The sequence below is a fragment of the Balearica regulorum genome, chromosome Z (genome assembly GCF_011004875.1).
Source record: "Balearica regulorum gibbericeps isolate bBalReg1 chromosome Z, bBalReg1.pri, whole genome shotgun sequence".
Classification (NCBI taxonomy): domain Eukaryota; kingdom Metazoa; phylum Chordata; class Aves; order Gruiformes; family Gruidae; genus Balearica; species Balearica regulorum.
Genome location: NC_046220.1, coordinates 86,051,203 through 86,071,661, shown reverse-complemented (window position 1 = coordinate 86,071,661; position 20,459 = coordinate 86,051,203). Strand labels below are relative to the sequence as shown.

At 44.6% G+C, this 20,459-nt stretch overlaps 2 protein-coding genes across 3 annotated transcripts in view; one reads left to right on the top strand and one right to left on the bottom strand.

Moving 5' to 3' along the window:
• Nucleotides 1–45: 45 nt before the first annotated feature.
• POLI (DNA polymerase iota) lies at nt 46–10,931 on the bottom strand. Of its 2 annotated transcripts, none has more exons than XM_075740212.1 (10): nt 10,595–10,931; nt 8,381–8,506; nt 7,517–7,681; nt 6,811–6,963; nt 5,634–5,870; nt 4,767–4,945; nt 4,405–4,496; nt 3,305–3,438; nt 2,056–2,258; nt 46–987 (listed from the first exon to the last, which is right to left on the bottom strand). In XM_075740212.1, the coding sequence occupies exons 1-10, from the start codon at nt 10,929–10,931 to the stop codon at nt 169–171; spliced, it is 2,445 nt and encodes an 814-aa protein (XP_075596327.1). In that variant the 3' UTR covers nt 46–168. The 2 variants fall into 2 exon arrangements, with proteins under 2 accessions (XP_075596327.1, XP_075596328.1); XM_075740213.1 differs by lacking the exon at nt 10,595–10,931 and adding an exon at nt 9,660–10,584.
• Nucleotides 10,932–11,056: 125 nt separating this feature from the next.
• MBD2 (methyl-CpG binding domain protein 2) overlaps nt 11,057–20,459 on the top strand; it is a 40,629-nt gene continuing 31,226 nt past the window's right edge. The window contains exon 1 of the mRNA XM_075740218.1: nt 11,057–11,191. Within this exon, the coding sequence (XP_075596333.1) occupies nt 11,079–11,191 (113 nt within the window). The 5' untranslated portion in view covers nt 11,057–11,078. The remainder of the gene's footprint in view (nt 11,192–20,459) is intronic.

Genomic DNA, 20,459 nt, shown 5'->3' with positions numbered 1-20,459 from the left:
AAGAAAAATGACAGACTCATTACTACTAAAAGAGTCACCAGCAGGTTTGATGTCAAACATTCAAAATGTATTTTTAATATTCACATCTTTACAATTTACAGTAAACTTTTCATACCTAAAGTGCCTTCAAGTACTGATTCTTACCATGTCACTATTATGAAAAGTGTTTCACTGGGGTTTAAAATATCTTAGCAAACTGTTAGACTGTGATAAACACGGTGCCGTATTTCTTCTTCCTTTATTTGTTTTAGGCTTTTCGGGGGGTTTATTATCTGTAGAGGTTCTGGAGACAGGTTCCTGATTCTTCCATTCAGCTAGCAGTTCTTCTTGCACATCTGCAGGTAGTTCATAAAAAGTCTGTGTGTCTACATTAGGTGGAAGTACAATTCCTCCTTGCCTACTGTAAGTTTTGTCCTCAGAAGTCGTTTCAAAGGCCTGTCTATCTTCATCCGCGCGTGGAACAGTTTGGCTGACCCCAGCTTCCAGAGCTGACAGATCTCTCCCTCTGAAGTTTGGAGAGTCAGTAGGTTGTTTTTCCATCCCGCTGCTTGTCCGTGCACTTCTGGGACACTCAGAAGAACAACTGGCCGTGGAGCTGTGTGCCAGAACAGTTGCAGATTCGTGAGCTGACGAGAGCTGTATGCTGCACCCTGCAGAGCATGTATCACTGTTCAGTCCCTTCAAATTTGGGGAAGTGCTGGATGCCTCTGCTGCAAAACATACTGATGGCTCACCCGCAGTGTTCTCAGTAGGGATCGTTTCTGTTTTTCCAGAAAGAATTTCTTTTTGAATATCTTCTGGAAGTTCCCTGAAGACTTCCTGGTCAATATCGCCAGGAGACAAATAAAATGGGAGGTTAGGAATTCCTGCTTGCTTTCTATTGCTTTTCTGTTCCTCTGAAAGTTTCCTAGTTTTTGTAGTTCCAGTTCTGTTGCAATTCTGGTTCCAAGAAGCACTTCCCTCACCTTGTGAGACATCTTCCACTTCCTGTGGCAAACAAATCTAAATAAAAGCATAAGTATATTCTGTGTAATCTACTAGTTACCAAGCACTATTTTACTAACAGCAAGTTCTTCAAATTATTCCTTAACAGACAGTAATTTTTTTTCCTTATGATCAGTAGTGGTTTTTTTAACATAGACCTTAAAAAGTACATACGCATAGGAATCCTTGTCTTATTTTAAAGTGGCAAATACCTTGAAGTTACATTTTATTGCTTTAAAATTCTACGGAGCTTTAGAATACACGATATGATGTTATCCCTCACATTCTCGAGCAGCTGAGAAAGACAATTTTATCAATACGCAAAATTGCCGTGTCCAGACAGAAACAGTAAATTCATTACACAACATAATATTGAAGTTACTAAGTTTGTATATTATGTACTGAAAGCATCTTGTGGAAATACTTAGCAGCGTTTCTACAGACAGCTCCTACGCTGTCTAGTACATGCAAGAGGTTTGTTCAATTCTGAGCAGGAATCAGAAGCTCACTAGGTTGGAAACTAGCGCTAGCGGCCAACACAGAATTGAATCTTTGCTTAGTTTCTAGGCTGAACTAGAGAAGGAAGGTAAATAATCACTGTGAAAGTATCTTAACAAAAGCAACAGGATAAATTCTAAGCAACTTCAAGGAGATTTTAGTCTATGGGAAAAGATGCTTCAGGGTGGCAATATCTAAGTGGCCTCTTGTTTCACAAATGCTGAATGAAGGGCAGATCTTACTGGATGAACAGCCAAATTTGGCAATTATTTTTAGAATACGTAAGTTTGGGGTTCTCCCTTAGTGAATTCTGTTCTTCAGTTAAGGGGCTTGATAACCTAGCTGTCCCGTTCAAGATAGTATTAGATCTTTTTTAAGCAGTCTATATAATGAAAGACAGCAAACAAGTAACACTTGCTCAGAAGACCCCAAATAAATTTTCATTTTACCAGGTGAATAAAACTGATGATCCCAAAACTTCCAAAGCCACTAAGGTTTAATTCTACATAATAAAGGCGGAAATATCTCAGAACTTTCTTATCTGCAGATAGTTTTCGGTGTCTTTCAGCTTACCCGGACACGTTTACCAGAGCGTGATGGCGGTGACATCGGCTTTAGATAGAAACCAATTGATCCTTTCTTGCTGCTAGGAAGATCTTTGAGGTTAGAGAAGCAGACACTCACAAGGGTAAGATGAAATGGTTGAGCTACATCTATCATCTTTCGAAAGAGTTTCATTAGTATATCAACTAACGGAGATATAACACTGCTGCTCTCTAAAAGAAAAAAGGTTGAAAAGAAGCAATGTACATCATCAGGACTAACTGACCGACTAAGATTAATTTAAACAGCAAATCGCAAAGGCAAACACTGCTAAAGGCTTACAAAACAATCTGTCAGTATAGTCATTAAGATGTTCATTCTGCCCTGTCAGGTATGTCCTGAATAACTGACTTTTTTTTTTCCCCCTCTTCAGTAAAAATGCTTAATTTCACACCTGTGAAGCTTACTTTATAGTATATATGTACTTAGGCTAGGAAAGAAGAACTACAGAATACAAGCACAGCTGAATAGATTTGAAAAATGATCTAATTCCACCAAAAAGGCCTTTACAGGGCCACGTAGCTATATAACATTACCCCAACATAGGTAATAACATGGTTTATTGGAGTTTGCAGACTATACAAGCTGACTGCAGTTGTTAGTCTCCTCCAATGTCAAAGTCCAGTAGTGATTTTGAAATGAGAAGCTACACAGACTTTGAGGAGCTTCTCTAGGATTGCGAGAAGTCATTTAGGAATTGAATTTGGGGAACAGTGATTCTGTGTGCTGATAGAGCAGTGATTCAGATTTATTTCCTCACCCCAATCCGACTGAAGTGTCAAATGAATTGCAATCGCTGGTTGGAAAGCTTAAGTCTGAGCAGGATGAGAGCCTTTACGTTATTAATTTTTAGAGGTACATCAGAAAGACATTTTATTACATAATAAAACTGAGAACATAATTCAAACTCCTAACAGAGAAAAGTAGATTATTAATCCGGGAAGCAGCCCCCAGTCGCCCTTTCCCACCCCATCAAGAAATTTACTGCCAGGAATCCAGCCAGACTGGGTTAAAACCTGGTAGTAATATAGAAATTATTCCTGCAGTGAAATTCTATACGTTGTTAGCATCTCTTATCAAGATACATCCACTACAAGTAATGGAGAAGTTTCCAAATATTAAATGTATGGAATATTATCATCAAATGAAGTAAGGACATTTTACAGAGAAGTTAGGTGGCAGCAGCACAAAGTTGATACTTTCAAAAATTCTTGTTTACCTTTTCCAAATTTCTGAATAAGATGAGGTGGAATAGGACACTGACGACTTTCCCGATTAATCCATTTCTCGGTTGAGGAGAACTGGCGTATGGTCAATCTTACTGTGTGGGGTTGTCTTCCATCTTTGTATATTCTGTGGAGCATTAATGTGCACAAAGCAGGAAGTATTACGACGAGTGTTTTTCAAAGGGGCTGTGGAAACTGTCACAGCATCTGGGTTACAAAGTCAAATTAAGCAATACAGATCTCTTTCGACTTCTGGCTTGACTCCAGATTGTAGGAACTTTGAGGAGTCCTAGCTGGTTCCCTTAATTACCCATAAGTTAGAAGTTCAGTACAAAGTGAATACTGTCTCCATGAGTATTCAACTGAAGCAAATGTGAAAATTAAGCAGGCCAGTCTGCAATACTGCCACGTTTCACTATTTACTGCATTGAAAGTAGTACAGTCTTTGCAGTTACACCCTCTGTAATCCTCAGCTTTTCGCTCTTCTTTTTGCTTTTCAAGGAAACATCCCCACTTAAGCTGCCAAAGTTAAAGCATGGCAGAACAGGAAACAGTTCAGTGCTGCTAGAATATTACTCCTTTTTGTTAATTTAAGTAAAGAGAGTCACAGGATAGAAAGGGAGGATAGGAAAGTCACAGTAGTCAAGGCATGAGTAAATGCATCCTCCTGCGGTGCGGGTGATTTTGTCGAGCATCTTGAGTTCAGATGCTGCCTGGATTCACAGGACAAGGGAAGGATGAAGAAATGAAAATGTTCTTTCAGACTGACAGAAAAAGCAACTGTGGAACAGGAGGCATGCCTAAATGGTGATAACCAAGGGTTATCTGAAAGTAGAGAAAGTCGCTTATGGAAAGAGAAAGAAAACCTAGGGTCCTTCAGAGAGATGAGTGAAGATGCACAACCAAAGCGGAATAGAGAAATGACTACAGAAAAGAAAGACCAAAGGGGAAGTTAGAGAGGCAGGTGCTGTCCCTATATACGTGGCATTTTGCTGAAAGAAGAAAGGTAGAGTGTGAGACAAACCTAACATACGCTCCAAGTCCCTTCAGGTCACAATTTCAGGCATCAAAAAGAGCTACTGAAGACAGTCACCTGTCTAATAGGTTAGGAAGCAGTTCTTCAATTTTCTCTTTAACTTCCACTTCTGATGAACATTTTTTAAAGGAATCTTCATCGCTAAAGGACTAAAAAAACCCACATTAGTCCTTTCAATTTTATATTTACTTCAAAGTTCTGAAGAGGAAAAAAGGTATCACAGTTAAATGTGTACAGTTAACACTAAGATATCTTTGAGACTCAGAACTTAACTGAATTTCAGGAGAATTATACATTAATTTGAGTTGTACTAGAGCATACAAACAAAATGTAATTATTTTGGTTAGTCCAGCAAAGCCGTATAAAACAAAGGAATTTTTTTTTGCTCTGTATGAAGTATTTCAGCACTGTATTTGTACCTGAGGAGGGCCTGATGGAGTCACGGGGGACTCATCTTCTCCATAGCTGAGTTTTTGGATACGCTGAGCAACAGCAACGCCTAGTTCCTTCTCTAACACAGCAGATGGAAACGCTTGGAGATCACACACGTTCCTAACACCCAGCGTTTCAAGACGTTTGGTAGTTTTGTAGCCAATGCCTAAATAAAACATGTATTAAAAATATACAGAAAAGTGTGTGTGTATATATATACACACATACACATAAATAACGCCCACCCATGTAGTACTGACAACTATTTTCATTACTGCAATGCAGGCTTTTCAGCAACATTTTTGGTGAGTTTCCATTCCAGTTTTAGAATCTGCCATTAGAAAAGCCATACTGGGACAAAGCAAAGGTCTGCCTGTGTCTGTAGCCTACATCAGCGCTTCCTGGCCAACAGCACAGGGGCAGCGTAGAATAATTAGGAAAATTACTCCTCAGGGTGTTCTATCAAACTCCGATAGACAGTTTTAATAACTGGCAGTAGGTTTCCAGTCATTAAGTTTAAAGTAGTTTGTATTTAAAACCTAGTACCAACCACAATGTTTGGGCTTCAGTAAAAATAAACTGAGATTTTAGTATTTTTGAACGTGTCTCGTAAAGCGCTGCAATGCGTTTATGTCACAACCAAAAATTAAGAAAACCGAAGTCCTTTCGTTCCTAAGCAAAACTCAAACAGCTTATTAAAAACAAAAGAGCACCCTAAACACACACCTGTATACCCTCTTTTCCTGCTTGCAGGAATTAGATTTTTCAATTATTTCAGCTACAATTTTTGCAGTATTTCTTATCTTCAGCGTTGCCAATATGCTCTTCATCTATGTTCACAGCACCACACTTACCAGGCAGTTTTTGGATGTGATCAAGGCCGCGTATTAGATCTGGACAGCTTTCAGGCAGAAGAACTGTTTGTTGATTTGGTTTAAAAGTCCCAGATACCAGTTTAGACAGTAATTTGTTAGAGGCCACTCCTGCACAGCCTGTGAGGCCCAGTCTCGCATATATGGCTTCCCTGAACTCTTGTGCAATCTGAGATCCAATGACTAGTCTTAAATGCGCTGTATCACGCAAGTCGATGGCTGCAAAGAAAAAGAAAGCAGTGTTCGGTATGTAAACAGTCACTTAGCTAGCCAGTTCTCTAGATTTAGGTATTTTTCACGTTGCATTAAAGTAGTACAAGAAATTACGGTCTCATGGGTCAAATCTTACTGCCGTGGCTTCTGTATCCAAGCTTAATCTCACTCCTGTCTCCCCAAAACCCTGGTAAAAGGGAGATTGCTATGGCCCAGAGTCAGGTTGTATTTTAAATATAAAATACAATTTATTAAGAGATGTGAAAAGTGTTAAGTATCACAGATTGTACCAATGTAACCAAAGTAGAGATTTACAAACCTAATTTAGAGGGCTGCCTTGCAGCTAAGCCTTTATTACTCACATGCAAATGCCAAATGAGGAAAAGGACTAGTCAGGCATTTCCCTTCTCTCCAAACCATATTCAAAGCCATCACAATAGCTCACAGTCCAGGAAAAACCCAACTGCTTTCCTTCCTAGTGCGTGAAATGAAGATCACGGCACAGCTACTGCATTCACATTTGACGATGTACGAAGCAGCTCAGCTACTTCAGTCTCAGAAGTCCATGGCTAGAGCAAAAATTTACTCTGTTTTTGGTTTTTATTCGTTAAAAAATTCATTCCATTTTGCCAATTGACAACAACATTCAAACTGAAACAAAATTGTATGTCTTACTACAGTAGAACTATTTTAAAGAAAAGAAAAGGACAATGAAAATCTCTTCTCCCAAATCAGTGTACAATCTACCGCAGAGATTTATTTTTCGTACAATTTAATTGCAACTCTGGTGAATATTTGTGATAAATGTACTCTTGATTACAGAAACAAAGCACAGAGCAACACAAGTTTCCAACTGTTCAGCTCTGGACAACACTTTGAAGCAGACTTTGTACTGAACTTCACAAACATTTGATGTATTTTTCATCACGGAGAACGTTTAACTCACCTTGGTTGTTGTACACGTGGCCAGACACAGAGACTCCGGAACATCCGCTTTGCTGTAGCTGGTTTAGTCTTTTCTCTACAGTCTCTGTGATATCCACAAAATTTTCATCAAACCCAAGCCTTTCCACCAGTGGACAAAATTCCCCCAACAACTCTAGGAGGAAAGGATATGCAAGGATAATATGCATACAACGAATAATGTGAGGTTGTCACATCCGCATCAATCCGCAGCTGATTTCCCATGGATTCGCACGGGATACTTGCATGAAGAGAATCTGTGTTCTCTTCCAGATAAAATAATAAGGCACTTATTTTAGTGTCTTCATCCCAGAACTGTTGCTGTCATCTGCTTTTCCTCTCCCAAAATCTCTTCTTTCTTTCCTCATTTCTTTTTGAAAATATAATTCTTAACCTCTGCAGTACTTTCTCCTAAGGAAATCTGTTCCTAAAGAACTATGTGGGCATAATCCTACCACGGCATACAGATCCCATAACGTACGATACATTTACAGTGCCTGACCCAGATTGCAACCAGGTCTAACAGCTTATTTTGTGAGGTATTAACATTGTATGACTACTACCGCCATGGTATGAGATTCTAATAAGAACTTTTAGATAAATGTCATCTACTGTCACACACGTGTGCACATACACACAGCGATTAAGAAAAAGTGTTTGTCCTCTACTGAGGAATTGTTAATTTGTACCTGTAACCTTGTACGACATTTCCCTGTATGGCGTCAGATCTTCTCCGTTAACCAGTATCAGTTGAGGACACTTCTCTTTAGCCTCCTTGACAGACATCAGCTTCTTAACTCCAAGTTTTCTGGCTTCATAGTTACAGGTAACTACTATGTACTTCTGTTGCACACCTGAAGATAAAGGTTAAATGGTTTGTAAAGTTTAGGTTTCTTGGTTTCCTCACAGAAGACCACAGTACTTTTGTGCCTGCAAAGCATATGCTCCAATCAGAATGCAACATCGCAGAACAAGCAAACTCACCACAGTCTTATTTTACAAGGCTATGAGAAGCACAGATCCCTTCATTTAGACTACCGCACAGTAAGAACATTTAAAACCTTATCGATATTTTTTCCCATTGTAGTATTGCTCTTAATTTTGGGCCTTTTCAGGCAATCTTACCCGTGAAAGTGCCCCTTCTCTAACAGTCACTTTACAACGTACTTTCTCTGCTGCTCGTAGACACTACTGACTGCCTCGCATTTGTTCTTAACTTCCGGACGGAGCAAAGCTCATGGACTGTGTCAAAAGGCTCCGGCTCATCTGTGGAGCTCAGCCCTCTCCCTGCCCACGTAAGTTCCAAACCAGCTGCGGTCCCCAGAACCGTTCAGGCACGTCGGCAAGCGCCTGTACTTGTGCGCGAGAGGATTTATTAGCAGTCACGCAGCTACACGGGAGTCTAGACTGCACCTTGCTCGCTGTGGATGTAGTTACAGCTCTGGTGTGACTGCCTGAATCTCACCACAGGCATGTCCCAAGTTTACTCATGTCCTTAGTTTCTTCTGCCCAAATACACGTAATCCCCAAATCACCAGCAAAGGAACTCGTACCTAAAGGCTTGTCTCTTAATTCAGGATTACGGATCATTTCTACTTGCGCATAAAAGCAGTCCAAGTCAACGTGCACAATCACTCTGCATGCTGCGCTTCTGGCCGCTACGGGCTTGCTGTGGCCTGCTGCAGGGAAAATAAATGGACAGATTACATAAAAATTATGCCTCGCATATGATGTCACCGTTTAAAAAAAATTAATCCTTGCTAATAAACAGGTATTACAAGAAGACTATCAAATTTACAAGTTTTATGCTAATTCGAGCACTGCGTTAATTCTAGGATTACTTAGGAGCATAAGTCATCCATAGCAACTTGGGTTACTACTAAACCCTCCTGGTTTTGGAGGGTCAGTTGTATTTTTTCGCTGAACTATTTTACTGATATGATATCCTTTCCTCGTGGAACACTGAAACTTCATTTTAATGTATTTCTATAAAATAATGTCTTTAACTCTGCTGAGCTAGCTCTCTTTGGTATCGGCTTTTCCCAGGGGCGGCCAACGAAGATGGCAAATCACCATCTAACAAACGGCAAACCCCACGATGAAAATGAGTTTAAAAAAAAAAAAGGCACAAGAAAATACTAATAAAAAATGCTTTTATGTCTTGAACACTTGGAAGCGTTCAAGGCCAGGTTGGATGGGGCTTTGGGCAACCTGGGCTAGTGGAGGGGGTCCCTGTCCATGGCAGGGGGTGGGACTGGATGGGCTGGGAGGTCCCTTCCAACCCAAACCCGTCTGGGATTCTGTGGTTCTATGACTCTGAGATGAGAACCCCCCCAATTAGTTGATCTAGCCCAAATTACACCCTGTTGTATTTCCGTAGGCTGTTTTGGGGCGGTGTTTTTCCTGCCCGCTGAGCTCTAAGCTGAGGAGCGCAGGGGTCACCAGCAGCATCCAGACGTAATTAAAACGGAACGGCAGGACCGCGGCTGCCGAGGAGAGGCTCGGCTCTCCCTCCCTCCTCACGGCCCCCGTTTCTTTTCCTCGGACGGCAGGGACACGGGTCCTGTCCCCCCCCCCGCAGCTCCTCCCTTTCCACCCCGGCGGGGCAACTCCGCCTTCCTCGCCTCACGCGTGGGGCCGAGCCGCGGAGCCTCTGCCCGTGGGAAGAGCGCGGCGGGCCGCGCTCGGTCCCGCTCCAGACTCCGGCCACCCGTGGGAGAGGACGGGGGTCACCACGGGACGCGGGCTGCGGTCCGCCTCGCTCCCCTCAAGAACCGACGCCATTGCTCCTTCCTCCCCGCCCTGCCGCCACCACCCGGGGCCCGCGCTCACACGGGGCGGGCGGAGCTGCCTCGTCGCCCGGCTGCGGGCGAAGCCAGTCCTCCTCGTCGTCCTCCTCCTCCTCCGTAGGCGGCGGGATGGGCTCCATGCCGCCTCAGGGCTGACTCATCCGCCGCCGCAGAGCCGCTCCCTACAACCGCCGCCGCCGGCGGGCACGGCCGCGCTCCCGCAGCTCCCTTCGCGCTGCGCCCGCCCCGCGGAGGAGGCGACCGGACCGCCGCGCCGCGCAGGTCCTAGCGCCGCGGCGGCGGGTCAGGGCCGCCGGGGCCTCCGGTGGACTCCTGCAGGCTGCGAGGCCGCCGAGCCCGGCTCCGGCGCCCCGAGGGACACCCCCCCCACCACCACCCCCCCCGCCGCGGGAGGGCGGCCGGCTCTGAGGAGGGCGCGGGGCCGGGAGAGCGAGGGCACGGGGAACCTCCTGAGGAGAGACATGGGGCCGCAGCCCTTCGGGCTTTGCGCTGTGGCGGCCGGGCCGCCGAGAAGCGGTGGCTCCGTTACGGGACTGCCGGGTGTCCGACGGGGAGTTCGCGGTGCGAAGTCAGCGTCGTGCTGTGTGGAAAACCGCCCCGGGCAAGGCAGAGCCCGCCGGTCCCGGGAGGGGGAGGGCGGGAGAGCGGCGGCCCCCGGCCGGGAGCGCTGAGGGCTGTCAGCCCGGTGAGGGGAAGGCGTCGTGGTGGTCGGAGCCTGGAGGACACGAATAAACTGAACGTGGGGGACCCAGGGAAGTGGTTTATTCATGGACACTTTGGAGGAGAAAATGGGTGAATTCAGGGTTACGGGAGAGCAGGTCTGCCGGCGTCCCTGTCCCGATGGGCTGTAACGCCGCAGCACGTCCCAAAACCAGCCCCCAGAGCCGCCGAGCATCGCTCTCCCTCCCGCTGAGGGACGAGTGGGACCCGCCGGACGGCTTCCTCCTGCCCCAGCACCTGCCGGCGCCGATCCGCTCCGGGGTTCCTCCAGCCCCCGCCGCCGGCGCGGCTCCCTCCCGCAGGACGTCCTCAGGCGCCCGAAGACGCCGGCGATGGCAGCCCGGTGCCCCCGCCTGCTCCGACACCTCCGCGGCCGCTCTGTCCCGCCTACGGCGCTCTCTATGGTCGCCGGGGTTGGCCGCTCTGGCCCCTCTAGGCCGCGCCGCGCCCCGCTCGGAGGGCCGCTGACACCGATTCCGGGGCTCGGCCGCGGAAGCGGGAGCCGGGCGAACGCTCCGCCGGCTGCGCGCGCAGCCCGCGCTCCTGGCGCCGAGCAGCGCGCCGCGGCCGCCATCGCCAGGGGGTCCCGGCCCCGGCCGTGTCCGGGAACAATAAAGCTCTTGTTGCGAGAGCCGGGGGCTGGGTACCGGGTGAGCCCCTTCCCCGTTCGTCCCTCCTCCTCCTCCGGCGCCGCCGCTGCCGCGGGCCCTGCGCCCGGTGCATGGAGAAGCAGGGCAGGATGGACTGCCCCGCGCTGCCCCCGGGCTGGAAGAAGGAAGAGGTGATCCGCAAGTCGGGCCTCAGCGCCGGCAAGAGCGATGTCTACTACTTCAGGTACGTGCCGGCGGGGCCGACCGGCCCGTGACAGTCCGCTCCCCCGGCGGGACGGGGCCGGCCCGGGCAGGAACCGGCACCAGCGCTCCTCTGCCACCCCCCCCCCCCACCCCCCCGGCCCCGCACCCCGGCGCCGCCACCTGCTCCCCGAGCTCCCCGCTGTCAGGGGTGGCGGGGAGGGTCGGGGCCGGTCCCGGGGCCGGTCCCCTCCCGCCTCCCGCCTGTCAGGGGCCGCGGGGAGTCCCGCTCGGCTCCCGCCGGCCCGTCTGTCAGAGGGCCGGTCCCCTCCTGTCGGCCGCCTGTCAGGGAGGCGCCGCTCCTCTCCCGCCGCGGCTCGCCTGCCGGGGGCGCGGGGGGGGGCGGCTGAGGGGCTCGGTCCGCTCCCGCCGCCCGCCTGTCAGGGGCCGGTCCCCGCACGCCGCCGCCGGCCTGTCAGAGGGGTGAGGCCGGTGCCCTGCCGCCATGGCCCGCCTGTCAAGGGGGGGGGGGGGTGAGGCCGGTGCCCTGCCGCCATGGCTCCCCGGTCACGGGGGTGAGGCCGGTGCCCTCCCGCCGCCTCCTGTCAGGGGCCGCTGGGTGGTCGGGGCCGGTCCCCTCCAGCCGCCGCCCGCCTGACAGGGGCCGTTTGGGGCGGGGGGGGGGGGGTGGGGGAGCGGTCCTTACGGCGCCGGTGCCGGGAGAGGAGGGGACAGACGGGCGTCTCTCCCCCCGGGCAGGCGGTGGGGATCGTGGGGCCCGTGGGCGCAGGACGGCGGCTCCCTCCGGCGGCGTGAGGGGCCCCGGGGAGAAGCGCCCGCAGGGCGGGCTGGAGGCCAGGGCCCCCCCCCGCCCGTCGCCGGAGCTCCTCCCGCCTCGTGTGCAGGAGCCCCGGGCAGCCAGCCGTGCCCCTCGCTCGGGAGGAGCCGCCGGCTGTCTGTAGCGATGCTCCATGGTTCCCTGCCACCACCAGGCGACTGCCAGCGGGGCGGGCTGGCTGGCTGGCTGGCTGCAGGGCTGACAGGCGGGGAGCTAGCAGGGCTCGTTTGGAGCCCCCTCAGCCCGGTTTTCCTTTGGGAGAGGAGTGCTAGTGCTGGCCAGTGACAACCCTCCGGAGCCTGGCTTTGCAGTAGAGCAGGATCAGTCTAAAGAGAACGCCTCCCTGCATTTAAACTAAGTCAGGGTTGCCATAATCTGTTACCCAAGACATCCTACCAGAATAGTTAGGTCATTGGCGGGGGACACACACGCACATCATGCTGAATTAATTAGGAAGCTTACCATTAGTAACAACACTTGAAATTTTAGCGAAGTTAAAAGCATGTAAAAATTGGAGAAGTCTTGCCACTGCTAAGTGTTCTCATTATTACTGTGCAGGTTATAGTAAAACCAAGAGAAGCAACAGCAACCTAATTTTGTTTCACCCTTCCGCATGCTTTCAGAAACTGAAATGATAGTTCTTTTCTCAAAGCAGAAATCAAATAAATTCTGAAGTCTTGCTTTTAGGCCATGCTTCTGTAAGTTCAGCCTGCTGCATAGCAGAGGAAGCTGTTTTCTGCAAGGGCTAACCTCTTACCCGCAGCACCTCTATTTATAGCTCTGTATGCATCTGATGAACCACACCTGAAACCTCTCCCTAACATCGCTGTTTCTGAGCAGGCCTAGCCGTCTCCTTTTGTTGCAATGAATGGACTCGGTCTTTCTGCTGCCCAGCTGGAGGAGGGAGAAGTTGTGCTTGCTCCCTCTCAGATACCAGCTAATGGAAAAGTTGGTTTCTGTCAGTGTTGAACGTGGCATCGTTTGACCCGTCATGCATTGCTGCTAAAGAAAATTCGACGTCTGACAAAAGGATCGCTAAAAGTGGAGGAGGGATGTTGATTATTCGTGAGCTTTTGGAATGAATCCGATTGGAAACTTTTTGAGACAAGTTCTGGTTTTGTCTTAACCGCCTTTGTCTGACTTTGCGCTCCCAACCGTATGCTAATATTGCGGCAGACGATTGGGTAGCATCTGGCATCGCTGTCTATCTCTTCGCATCTGCCTTTCCTTTCTGCGGTGCTGCCTCGCGAAGCCTGTCTGAGCGATTGCGCTTGAGTCTGCAATCTGAATCCCGGTTTCTGGATGGGTCCTGGGTTTCTGCAGATTGCTAAACTGAACTTTCTACATAGGATTATTCTTTCCAGAATTAAATGCCAGACTTTTCTCAAGCCAGACAGTCACTGCTGACTATGTTGGAATATATTTAATGTAGAAAGCCCAAGTAACTTCAGCTCTTTGCTCAGAATGACCTGTTTTAAAAATACAGGAATTTAGCCCCATGTTTGGCCCATCAGAATATAGAGGTGTCAGTGTTTTAGGTATTACAGATCCTTAATTAACTTATGAAAATATGGGGAAAACGCAGTAAGTTCTAGTGTTTCCGGGTTTTAGTTTTTGCTTTGCAAAGAATGATATGCAACCTCATTAAGTTCATTAAGGCACCTTAGTTAGCTGACTAAAAACCTGAGGTTTATGTTTTTATGATTTCTTAAGGCTAGAAAAAAACCTCAAAAAGGGATTGGACAAAGCTTCATTTACTGTGATGGTCTAAATAATAATAGTAATTAAGAACAACTCTGGCAAGATGAATGCATGTTGCAATCTACCTTATTTGCATTTTGAAACTTGCTCATTTCGAGACTGCTTTACCGTATTTTAACATGTCACGCTTTAGGAAGATGGGAACCAGTTGCTCGGGTAAAGTAAAACACAACCAGTAGTTGCTGGTGGGATGTTTTTTGCCCATTGTGACGTAAATCCGTGAGTCTTCATGATTATCGTGAAAAAGCTATTAAAAGAGGGGTGTGGTGGAAATACTTCACAAATACTATGCTAGATCGAAACACAGCTTTTGAGGTTAGCCCCTTCTGCGTAATGATCTGAACCTTCATCGTTCAGAATTTGCTGCTGCTGTTGCCTAAAACCCTGTTAAGAAACTCCTTAACGCATTTTTTTGTTGAAGATGCAAGACTGTAATCTGCTCATCACTGACTCTAGAATTCTGTCTTTTTAATGTGGGAAAGTGGTAGGAATAAATGTTTCAAATTTTAGGACTCCTTCCAGCATGGTTAGCAGTGATGCAGATCTTCTGCCAAACAACCGCAAAATTGAAACTAAAAACTTTACCAGGCAACTCAGAGCTTAGAGTTTGTTGATTTCACTACAGATTACAGGTTTGGAAAAATAACTAGTCATTTATGTCTAGAGAAATAACTTCTGTTCGGTAGGAGGACTACTGCACAACCAAAAGTGAAACAAATAAAAAAATGTTTTTATGGCTGCAGGCAGGACTGGCATAGGAAATTTATCTTTTTTTTTTTTTTTTTTTTCTTTTCATTCTGTTATAGCTATGAGGCAGATTTCAGCACTGCTATATTTAAAACAAATGAAAATCTGTTTTGATCCAGTAAGTAGAGCAGGCCAAATACATTCAAAAGAGTTATGTCACTCTAGTTCTGTTGGGGAAAAAAAAAAAAAAAAAAGAAGAAAAGAATGTTAATAAGTGCTGTGTTGTTAAAATATGGAGTTGGGTACGAAGTGGGTTTTGGGTTGTGTGCCTTATACAGACTAATATCCCCGAAATTCCCTAATAATCCCTAAAAGCCTGCAGAGTCAGGATTTGGCGTGACCGCTTTAAGAGTAACACCACACTTTTTTGGCAACTGTAGGACGACGACAAAAATATACATTGCATTTTAAGTTTGTACGTCTTCCGAGTAATTCCCTTAAACTTCCAGTTGCTTAATTTTATACAAACAGTCAGGAGAACTAGATTTCCAATGTGTGTCGTGATTTGAGGATAGTAGGTTTGCGAGGTGATACCAGAGGCCCGGCTTGGCCTGTAGAATCCTCGTTAATGGTGATGGAGAAAAATCGAATTCTTTGGGAGCCAAGGAAGGAGAGAATTACTATATTTAGTAATCTAAACTTACTTGATCTAGGGAATAGTGCATTAAAAATCATGATACTGAATGTAGGACAAATACACCACCTCCAGGAATACACATGGGTTTTTTTCTAGTTTAAAGAAGGCAGGAATTCTCTTAATGACCCTCTTGTCCAGACGGTAAAGTGAACGCTCAACTTACGGCAAAGGTGAGCTGGAAAGGAATTTTTGTTGGTCCTCAAGAATGAGAAGTCTTCTTTCTGAATGGCTTATCTGTCTCTGCTACAAAGTCCTTTATAATTGTGATAAGAGTGATTATCTGAGAGTATTCTTTCACTTTGTCTACAGGCAGTTAAGTATTGCAGTTAAGGCTATACATCTGATTTTTCTTTTAAATCAAGCTGCTGGCCTTGTATGAACCACACTTCCAATTTGTCGTAACTGTGATTATCTTACTGTAATCAAAGTTCTCGGAGAGACTGTACCTACACAAAGAGCATTTTTTTAAGTGACTCTCCTAGTAGTAACCTATTTGTGTAAGGCCTAATACTGTAGTAAATTGGCATCGTGATTTTTTTTTTTTTTTAAAGTATTATTTGGTGTACTATGAGGTAGGGGGTGCTGCTGTCCTGCCAAAAGACTCAGTCATGCTTCCAAAGTCCTGCAAAACTCTGAATAAAGTGGGAACTTTGAATATGGATATCTCAGCTTCTGTTTTCTTTACCCCTTCTTTTTGTCGGTAAAATCCCTTTAGTGTATATAACCCCCTAGAGCGTTTACCTGTTGAAAAATGTTTCTTAAACTCTGGCATGAAATTAACTTCTTTCAGAGCAGCAGCAAGTTAATATTCTGGTTTGATGCATATGTTCTTTGTGGGAAAAAGGCAAGCAAGAACTACTCTACTTTTTTTCTAGTCGAGATGAAAAAAAAAAGCCAAGTACTTGACACTGCTTCCAGTGGATTCTAATAAACTGTTAAATTTAACTACAAAAGCTTTTTCAGTATAGGTGTACCCATGGGGCAAACAGACATCCCTTTGAAGTTTGTTTTGCGGTTTGACAGTAAGATAAATGCCAGAGAGTTTCCAGTGACAGTAGGATTAGTTTAATTCTGTGCTTTTTTTGTTTTGTTTTTTAGGGAGACCTTTACCTTTGTCTTTAAAAGCGAGCAAGTCATGACTTCCTGAGTGATGCTCAGTTGTGCTTATGTTATACATAGGCTTATTGCTTTTTGTTTCCAAAGGTAATTAGAGCATAGAACAAGTCCTAATAATGAGGTCTGAATTTCAAGAATGTAATTCACCTTCTGTGCAAGAAAAAAATTGCTGCCCTTTTAGCTGCCTGTTAATTTTTTAGTGCTTAATGCTCCCATTATATCTTTTTTTCTCTTTTTTTTTTTTTTTTCTGCAGCGCACCCACTTCAGGGGCTGGTCTTCATTGAGAGGAATTTTCACTTGCCATCTTGTTCTTCTAATTTCTTCGGAAAGTCTGCATCTTTTCTCCTTCACTGCTCATAACTGTACTGCTTTTCTAAACTTAAAGGAAAACCAGCACAAGGCCAATGATAATAACAAATAAGTCAGCCCAACCTTAAGTTTTCTTGCGTAGGCTTTCTCTGATCATCTTTTGGTTTTCCTTTGAATGTTTTGGCTGCCTTTTGTTTTGCCTGTTGGAAGGAAAATGTAAAAAAGAAGTTTAAGTGGAAGGAGTGTTAGTTTCTATTTCCATGGCTCAGTTACTTGCATTAATCTCTGAAAATGCGTGGTAACAATCTCACAATGGGGAACGCTGGTTGAACCTGCCTAATAGGGTCTTAGGATGTAAAATACATTTATTTTCTTTATAGGGTGAATTTACCCCTGTACTGAATGATAATAATGATTATTACGAAGTCGTAGTGGTAACTCTTGACTTCATTTTACAAGGGCACAGTGAATCAGTCCTCAGTCTCAGCAAAGGAGCTCATCAGGTTGTTTAGCAAATGTAGAAATATAATAATACAATAAATAAATCCAAAATATTTCCATAAACGGAAGGTTAAGTAACAATCTGGAAATTAACTCTTTACAGTTTACTGGTGTCAATTGCTGTTGGTAATTTACTGTGGTGATATAAACTATATTGTGTAAAAAAAAATATATATATATATTTCTTGCAAGTGAAATTAGATACCAAATGGTGAACTCCTTTGAAGGCATGAAAATGTATTATGCTATGCCATTCATGTAGTGACTTCTTTACCGAATCTTTGAATGCCTTAGAGTGTATATTTGAGTATTTGCAAACAAATCTGTGAGTAACGTTACCTCCAAAAATTGCAGGTCAGTTTTTATATTGTGGTGAACAAATCTGTTGTGTTCCCTTAGAGGTCAGCTACCTAGGAGGCTTTAGTCAGCAACTGTCCGATATTAGGTTCCCTTGAACGGAAGATCAAACAATTCATTTTATTGTGGGATTTCTGTGGTTTTATTTACTATTACACTGTGAAATGCTTGGATATATTTTCAATCTCCTTACTTTCCTGGGCTTCATTCCCAACCTACGGAGGGGAGCGATTGGTAGAAATCCTTTGCCTTGTTCTACCTCTGTTAGGTAGCCAAATTCAGATGTCTTTAATCTGAATTGCCTTTTCAAAAGTGTTTAGCTTTTTTTTTTTTTTTTTCTTCTTCTTCATTGGTTTGTGGCTCTAGATCAGACTACAGCCTGCCAGATGGGATCTTGAGAAAACAGGAACTGTGCAACTGTTGGCCACCTTGGCATAGGTAGCGTGACTCATTTGTCTGACCTTGCAGTCCTGTAGTACAGGGTGTAAATTCTAAATTAAGGGAATGAATCGTAGTTTTAATAGCCAGGAAATCACACCTTCTGTTTCTTCAGTTTCTTATAATTTTAGCCACTGCTGCAAAAGTGTGAAGCTAGAGCTGCTTTAAAAAGCAAGACATTTTAAACTTGGAGAAGGCAACATGTTTTCCCTGTTATCAGCTGCTGTTAGAGCATCTAGCTTGCTGTGGTTGAAATTCTCCTCAAAAATCTGTTTGATGGGGAGGGCCAGCAAGCAAAAACTCAAAATAAAATAAAAAAAAAGAAAGTTTGCCAATTTTTTTTTTTTTCTAAAGCACCCAACCCCAGAAATATCTGCCAACAAGATTATTGCTTTAAGAAGCCACGCTGCTATCTTGCCTGTGAACTTGCTGTGCATTTTGAACTGGGGAGGAGGCCAAGATAGGCTGGTATCATGGAGGTTTTACTGTACGATAAAATTCAAGGTAACTTCCTTGTACGTTAATTAGCTTGCTCCACTCCTTCACAGGAAACATCTGAAAAGTGTCTTTATTTAAAAAGTTCCTTGCAAGCTCATTATAAAACATAATCACCTTCAGCCCACTAAGAACTTCAATTTGTATAGTATGTGAATTTGCACAAGCGTATAGCTGGAGGTGAAGGGTTGTGTTCTTAATTTAATCTTGTATGAAATGATTTGAGCCCTGATAATGTCATTGAAAGAATAGTTTTTTGGATGTTGTTGCACGTCACCTCTTTTGAGGTGTGCTGGTTTTTGTTAATCGGTTATGTCAAAAAATGTTGTACGGTGTTTAATTTGACAGGATAAAGTTTAAGTGCTGATACGCATGTCAGCTATGGTACAACTAAGTCTCTCAGGTGCACTAAATGTAATATTTCTATGTGGGGAAAAAACCAACAGAAACTTCTAATTGAAGTTAACATTTAAAAAAAAAAAAACTATAGAAAGTTAACTGTCTTTAGGTAAGACTGAATATTTGTAACTTTCAGTTAATGCTTAAAAAAATAACACTCTTACATCAATCTATTATTGAAATTCTATTTGGAGATACTTCTGTGTAATCCCACATCGATCTTGCAATTCTAAATTGTCTCAACGTTGGGTCACGCTGCAATTTAGTCAGATGAGAAGCTCTGCTGTGTGACAGCACCCTGAAAGAACGCTTTCACTTGCTTCTTGTTGCATGAAAGAAGTCAGTGTAAAATGAATGAGTGTCCAGAACGTGTGGATGAGGGCAAATTTTACTGGTTTCTCCCATATCTGTGTAACGTTTCCTTAAAATAGCGTAGTGGTCCACGCTTCTGTAGCCGTTGACATTTTAGAGTATGTAAACTCTAACGCATTTTAAAAATCTTCTGCAGCAAGTGTGACTTGGAAGTCTGAGCCTTCTTCAATGTCCCTTTCAGTTTGACTTCTAAGGTATCTCCAGAGTATCATCTAGAGTGAAGAAAGCTTCGTACCTCTCCTTCTGCCTTTCTTTTCTATACAAAACTAAGTTTGAACTTAAACTTGGTTTTAACAGCTTTAGGAAAAAAAAAAAAAAAAAAAAAGAACATGCTGTTTCTTAGTTTCAGCCAAGATGTGTAAGTAGCAGGCTTTTATGTAGACATCCTGGTTTAAATAGGTTCTATAACCTCACTCTTGTCCATTAGCTAATACTAATTATTTAATAGATGTTCAAATAAAGCCTCTGCAAATAGGCCTTTTATTTGACTTTTACCTCATGGATCTTTCTCTGCAGGTAAGAGAAAGCTTTGCAGCAGGAGCAGGTTAGAGATTGAAGATAATCTGGGAACGTATCAGAAATTAAGGCGTCACTGTAGTGGTTTGACAGCCTACACTTTCAGAGTAGAAGATGGAAACAACTGCAGGAGTGGTAGTAAAAAAATGAATATATGTGAAAACTAATATAGATGGGGTGGAAATAAGGTTTTGAGTTTATTCAGATCCTTCCGGCTCACATATTCATCTCCCTCTTAGAAGAGGGGGAAGGTCTAATATATGACATGACGTGTCTGGACAGTATTAGAAAAAACTGCAGCCTTGAAACTGAAATGGAAGGCCAGTCGGTATTTTGTTTGCCAGCTACTGAGGTCAAACCAGAAGGCTTACAGAGCATATACTTTCTCCAGTATTTTGGCATCATCTGAAGTTGTTGACTACTCTGAAACGAAGAAGAACTAAGGTTAGGGGCTTTTTGTGGAGAATGGAATCAAGTGAAATGTAGTTTCATAGTAGAATTCACTAGATTTTAGAGTTTGTGTCCAAATAATGTTCTGAAGTAAGCAGAAGGAAATGCTGCTCAATCTCTTGGACTTCAGTGAACTTCATTTTCACTTGTGTGTCATTAGATTTCACTGGTTACTACAGGTTTTGTAACATGATTAAGTTATGGGGTGAAGAAGAGACGATAGTAGGTTATGATAAAACAAGGGCTTCATGATTGTTGTAAGCTACTAATGGAGTTGCATGGCCGATGTTCTTGGAACCAATCTGTTAGTATCTGTTAACTTGGGTGCACAAGTGATGTGTGCCATGTATGCATCGTGAGAACAAGTGAGGATC

Excerpts from the sequence above, each read along its gene's own strand:
- POLI (XM_075740212.1), bottom strand. The coding sequence starts at position 10,931 with ATGGCGGCCGCGGCGCGCTGCTCGGCGCCAGGAGCGCGGGCTGCGCGC. Across the intron at positions 6,964-7,516 it reads AATGTCGTACAAGGTTACAG|AGTTGTTGGGGGAATTTTGT; the intron begins GTACAAATTAAC and ends CTTTCCTCCTAG. Across the intron at positions 4,946-5,633 it reads TCACATCCAAAAACTGCCTG|GCATTGGCTACAAAACTACC; the intron begins GTAAGTGTGGTG and ends TGTTTTATTTAG.